The 6,000-nt window shown below is 33.7% G+C and overlaps 1 protein-coding gene across 1 annotated transcript in view; it reads right to left on the bottom strand.

Annotated features, from left to right (window-relative positions):
* Positions 1 to 3,122: 3,122 nt before the first annotated feature.
* Positions 3,123 to 6,000, bottom strand: part of LOC131077389 (glutaredoxin) — a 74,843-nt gene continuing 71,965 nt past the window's right edge. The window contains exon 4 of the mRNA XM_058014883.2: positions 3,123 to 3,369. Coding sequence (XP_057870866.1) covers positions 3,305 to 3,369 — 65 coding nt within the window. The 3' untranslated portion in view covers positions 3,123 to 3,304. The remainder of the gene's footprint in view (positions 3,370 to 6,000) is intronic.

Genomic DNA, 6,000 nt, shown 5'->3' with positions numbered 1-6,000 from the left:
TCACGGTCCATCTAGAGGCATCAAGGATGATAATGGCACGGCTCAAGGAGTTTTTGTTTCTGCCAAAATGAAAGAAATTTTGGTTCTACCTCGTCATGAACGTTAGCGTGAAAAGTTTTTGGAAGATTGTAAGAAATATTTTTGTAAAAGAATCACAAGTAGTCCTATGGGCTTGTGACAGTTGTCTCCTCTGGCCCAAAGCTTGTTATCTCCCTTGTTTCTATAAAAGGGAATTCAAGGCCATGAGACGAGGGTTCACAAAATTTTGTTCCAAATTCTTGGTTCCAGGTTTCAAGATCTCTATTCTTGGAGAGGATAGTTTCCAGTATTGAGTCTAGGTGAGCAAGTTGTAAAGTCATTTACAGAGCAATGAAAAGCGTTTAGTGTCAAGTTTTGTGCAAGTTCTTGAAGGAGTTATATGTAAATTGTTTTGTGGCAGAAGATAACTGATCAAGTCAATAAAAATATAATTCAAATCCATTTCTCCAGTGTATAATTCTATCATATTTTGAATGTGTAGAATCAAGGGTTTTTTCATTCATTGCATTGTTGTGGTGTATGTATTTTATGTTCGTGCTTTGATCTAAGGGGTCAATTAAATGCTTGAGTGGAATTGCAGAGTGGTAGGGCTTATGCAGGGATTTCAATAAGTAGTTTGGGTTGGGATTGCAGATGAGATATATTGTAAGGCAATATTATCTTAGATCCTATGCTATTAGATAAGATTCTATCATATTTTCATTTTACATCTTGTAAATTCAGGTACCCAATGGAGTAAGGCACTGATCAGAGCTTGTAACTACCTTTAATGTCAGTTTTGTGTTCAAATTCACCGATAACTTGCTATAATTTGTTGAATATCAGAATATCTTTTCATTCCACGTATGTTACTATTTATTGAAGACATCTCATGCTCTAAAGTTGATGAAAGATCATTGAGAATTAGCCATTTTGTAGCATTCTCCCTCTTTGTTGAGTCGTTTAGATGAGATTATTTGCTTAGGTTTAATGCCATTTTATTACCATTTGCAAATATGATGCAGATGTTGTAAATGCATTAAGGGATCACCCTCCCAGGTTTTGCAGAGCCCAAAGCGCAGAAGGGTTTGAAATATCCTTGTTAGTTGGTCCAAGTTCAAGAAATTACTGATAATTAGAGTTGGCTTCTCCATAGGTAATTGAATGATCAGCTTGATTACTAGTCATTAGTGTAAACCCTATTTTAGGAACCAACACAACATTAACATTAATTGATAGATAAATTCAATATTAATAATAAAAAAATTATTATAAAATTGAACATAAAACTGTATTTTAAATCAAATTAATTATATTTAAACTAAAATTTTATTGTAATATTAGAAATTACAAGTAAAAATGGAGTGTCCCATGTAGTTCAACGGTTAAAACACTTGTTTGGTGAAACCACCGCCAAGATTCAAATCCCCACTAGACCGCTATGTTCGAAGACATGCTTGGCTGACATGCTCGCAGATTTTAACAGCAATAATGTTCGGCAGTGCCCTTATCGACCAAAAAAATTATGAGTAAAAATAAGTTTAAAAGATTAAAAATAAATAAAAACTTTTTACAATGATTAAATCATAATCTTATATATATATATACAACATATTAATATATAAATCTATATATTAAAATATATTATTAATTTTTTTATTAATATATTAATAATAAAAGATATCAGATATTGGATAATATTTGATATCCGATACTTTGTTTAGGATAGTGGGAGAGGGGGGGAAGAGAGAGAGAGAGAGATAATGGTACAGTAAATTTATATGCAAGTAGAATTAATATTGCATTTTTTTTTTGGATGAGGGCTAGGCCAAACCATATACAGATCTCACCATTTTAAAACTTCTTTTATCACGACAGGTCATTTTATTAATAATTTAAATGTGCACATCTAACAAACTTTATTTTACCACAGCAAGACTCGAGTTATTATATCGGTGCCAATCTGTCAGACCGTGGGCGGAGAATCCCACAAAATGCGTTCGACATGGGTAGCACATCGTGTTGTGTTGTACGACAGGGAAATAGCAAATAACGATGATGTTTTAAAAAAAAAAAATGGACGGTCAAAATTTTTTCAATCTTGCTGTCCTTTTTGAGCAGTGGATGCAACAAGCTAGCTCATCCATTTCAGATAAGAGACGCCTGATTTTTTATTTTTATTTTTTGAATTCATCAATTTTCCCATTGAATCCCATTCTTTTTTTAAAGTTATTACCAAGAAAGAGAATTCATCAATTTTCCCATTAAATCCCATTTTTTTGAAAAAGTTATTACCAAGAAAGATAGTTGCTACTACGATATAATCCAGTGATGCCCCTTTACCCAAGTGCTACATTAAATTGACAACTATAGACATTTCATCCTCTATGTAGATTGAGAAGCATCTTTTGAAATTTAACTGCATAGGTACAAGCTTAGTTAAATTTTCTTTGTTACCATCTACAAATTGATTACTGACATGACATAATCTAACTTTTTTTAAAACAAAAAATTGGCGAATTGGCAGATCTCTTGCAAAAACTCATGCGTACTTTTCATAAATACAAGCTATCTTTTGACCGGACATAATCTAATTTTCTAAAACAGGTTACAAAAAATTGGCCAATTGGCAGATATCTGATGAGATTTTCATATTTCCAATACAAGCAGGCGAAATCCACTTTTTGATAAAGTTTAAGGCTAACAGACAAATGACCTCGAGAGAATTTTCTTGCTTGCCAAACTCATAAGGAAGAAACGGGTTTGATGGATGTAGACAGATTCATTGGGGGTAAAGTAGCAGAGTTTCTCGTTTCATATATGATTCATATTTTCACAAGACAACAGATTCTACTTGACAATACAAGCAGGAGAAATAGATTTGACTGGATATAGAATCAATGGGGTGAAGTAGCACAGAATTTCTTAATAATTCACCTTTTTTCATATCAATCACAGAAAAAGTTTATTAAGATTAAATCCTAGCATAAATCTCAAATACAACCATTTAGTGTTTTAAATATGCGGCACAATATGCTGTCTATAATGTGTATGTATATATATCCTACTATTCTATAGAGGAATTTCCTCTATTTATCACCATATTAATACCAACCAAATATCAGAGTATATTAAATTAAAACATGGCATAAATCTCAAGTACAACCATATAATGTTTTAAATATGCAGCACAGTCTACTGTCTACAATAAGCATAAATACATAATTATTGTTCTGGAAACGAATTTCCTTTGTTTGTTGACATATTAATACTAGCCAAACAGTTCTCAAAGAGCACCAGCTTCCGACAAGAGTGGTACAAGCTTTCCACTATTATGCTTTGCCACAGTATCTACACACAGAAAAATAGAGTTAGAGACCTTCGAGTAATGCAATCTTTGTCTATTGTGAGGAACAGCCAAAAACAGAGTTCAAAAGGCTAACAAGCATAAATATGCAAATTGATCATTTCATATATAAAATTTAGAAACAACCAAGAAAAACTTTTTTTGAAGTTCCAAAGCAGCTTTCACGAACTTCTCCTGTAGAACCAAATTTCTTGCTTATGTTGAAGTTGTGAATCAAGATCAATAAATTTCTCTTAAAGAATCCAAGAAAAGTGCTGCTTACTCCAAACCTCGCTCCTACCAGAGATTCTCATATGCTCCTGAAGGGCCTCCATAACAATTTACAATCTCAAGATCGTTGGGTCAGGAATTATAAGCCTTATTAAGGGTTGACAAAATTTTAAAAGCAGCAAGACAGTCTAGATCCTTCAAATGACAAACATTCAGCTTATATGCTGTTTTAATTCAACCATTGGGGGAGAGACAACAACCCAAGCAACCTATTAGAATATCAATCTTTGTCAATAATTCATGTTCCCAAGCCCTAGCTCAACAAAACAATGTGACACATCTACTCTTAAGATGGCAAATGCATACAAATGAGGCCTCTGGCCAAATAAATTTGAAAGAGCTTTCCATGAAGAAACCAACATAACCTCTTGCAACAACACAAAGCCCAATGAATCTCTAGACTGGCAAAACATTTAAACCTAACTTACTATCCCATGCTTCAAGCCTCTTATGATACACTTCACTATCTTCATTATTATTTTGGGAGATGGTCAAGCTATTTCACCCCACCCTTAGAAAGCATCTTATAACAATCAACCCTTTTCTCCTCCTCCCCTTTTTGTTACTCCCAGTGGTTATTTGTGAAAAAAACACCCAGTTTCCTTTCTTAAGCTCATTACCACTATCTCCAGTCCCACCAGAAATTTTAGCAAGATCATTGGTCACTATCTCATCACAAGCATGGGCTTAGCATCCCATCATCTACCACTATATGAGCTTTATCTTGGATACTTGGCAAAGTTGTAATATGCAATTAAAGGACCCTACAATACAATAATGCTAGATGTTGTAGAAGCTGTCAGACATCCATCAGCATGTTAAAGTTTTGTGTACCTCTGTGTAAGAAACATATAAATGCATAGGCTCAACCAATAAATTGTCTATGTGACTTGGGATCTTCTTGTGTAGTAATGTACCTTGGTAAAAGTGGCAATACCCACACACACACACACACACACACACAATATTCAATCATTTTCATATTGTCTCTTTGTCAAGAGCATCAAAGTTATCATTTAGTTCAATTTCATTTGAATCACAATCAGTTCTAGCGTCTCAATAGCCATGTCATGTAGAAGCTAACTCATGTATAGGGACTTTGGCAAGATGCACAACTATAGCATGTAAATTGGCACACAAAAGAGTTAGGTCCCAATTCCTCGTCAACCCCTCATTGTAATCAAGTCTGTTTTGTAACAAGAGACACAAGTTGGAATGCACAAAGACCAAATCCTTAGCTTTTTTTTGCAAACAATGGATTGTGCTTAACTAAGTAGATAAAAGAGTATGTACTCCAACTCCGCTCAACTAAAAAAGAACTCACAACCTGTTGAATTTGTATACAACATTTAAAATTACAAAACATAAATTATAAATTTTACTCCAATGTCTACTCAACTAAAAAAGAACTCACAACCTGTTGAATTCGTACACAACATTTACAATTACAAAACATAAATTATAAATTATAAATTTATAATATATAGCAGAGAATGAAAAATGAGTAAGTTTGAAACTAAAAAGATGCACACTTGAAAGAGAATTTTTATTGCAAGAGGGCTACAAATAAAAAGAGCCTTGGACATGTATGCACCACCATTCATGAGCATACTTCTCGTACTTGGACTTGAAGAGTGGAAAAATCATAATTCTTTGAAGATATAAAATATTTAAACTCACTCAAGAAAACATTTTTTTATATATACATCTAGAAATATTCTTTTGAATGCAATCTTGTAACCAAGATCAATCTCTTCATTATGTATGGTGCCACCCTTAACTAAAAAAGTATCAAAAAAGTGTCTTTGAGCTATATTTTTTCAGAGACGACATAAATGCTAGGAGATGCAAGGGCTTTTGCACCCTTTTGAAAAGAGGTGGTGTGGTCATGCCTTGTAGCTTCTATATGGTCCTTGTAAGTTCATGTCATCATAAATTTCACCCAAACATGAGCAATCTATATAAGCATATCTAATCATGTTGAAGATGGGGCTCAATGAAACTTAAAACATATTCCACAAGCCCACCACTAATCACCTAGGATCTCTCTATGTATTTGAGAGCCTCCATTTACTCCAAAAGTGTTGATGTCCATAGCACTCAATGCATCTCACAACTTCCATGGGATGAGGCATTCATTTGGAATTGTGGTGAGTGTGGAGTCCAATTTAAAAGCTCATATAGTCGAGCAAGAGCCACTTGTGCTATAAGTGCGAAAGGGATTAGAATATGGGAAGGGTGAACTAGGAAGGGGTTGCCAAAAAAAAAATGGCATTCATTAAAGAACAAATAATTGATGTTGTGAGTGAAAGAGATAAACTAAGATCTCATCCTTTAGCAAAGAA

Source organism: Cryptomeria japonica, chromosome 4, assembly GCF_030272615.1.
Source record: "Cryptomeria japonica chromosome 4, Sugi_1.0, whole genome shotgun sequence".
In the NCBI taxonomy this organism is placed as follows: Eukaryota; Viridiplantae; Streptophyta; class Pinopsida; order Cupressales; family Cupressaceae; genus Cryptomeria; species Cryptomeria japonica.
Note: the sequence above shows the minus strand (reverse complement) of the source record. Positions and strands in the feature narration are given on the sequence as shown.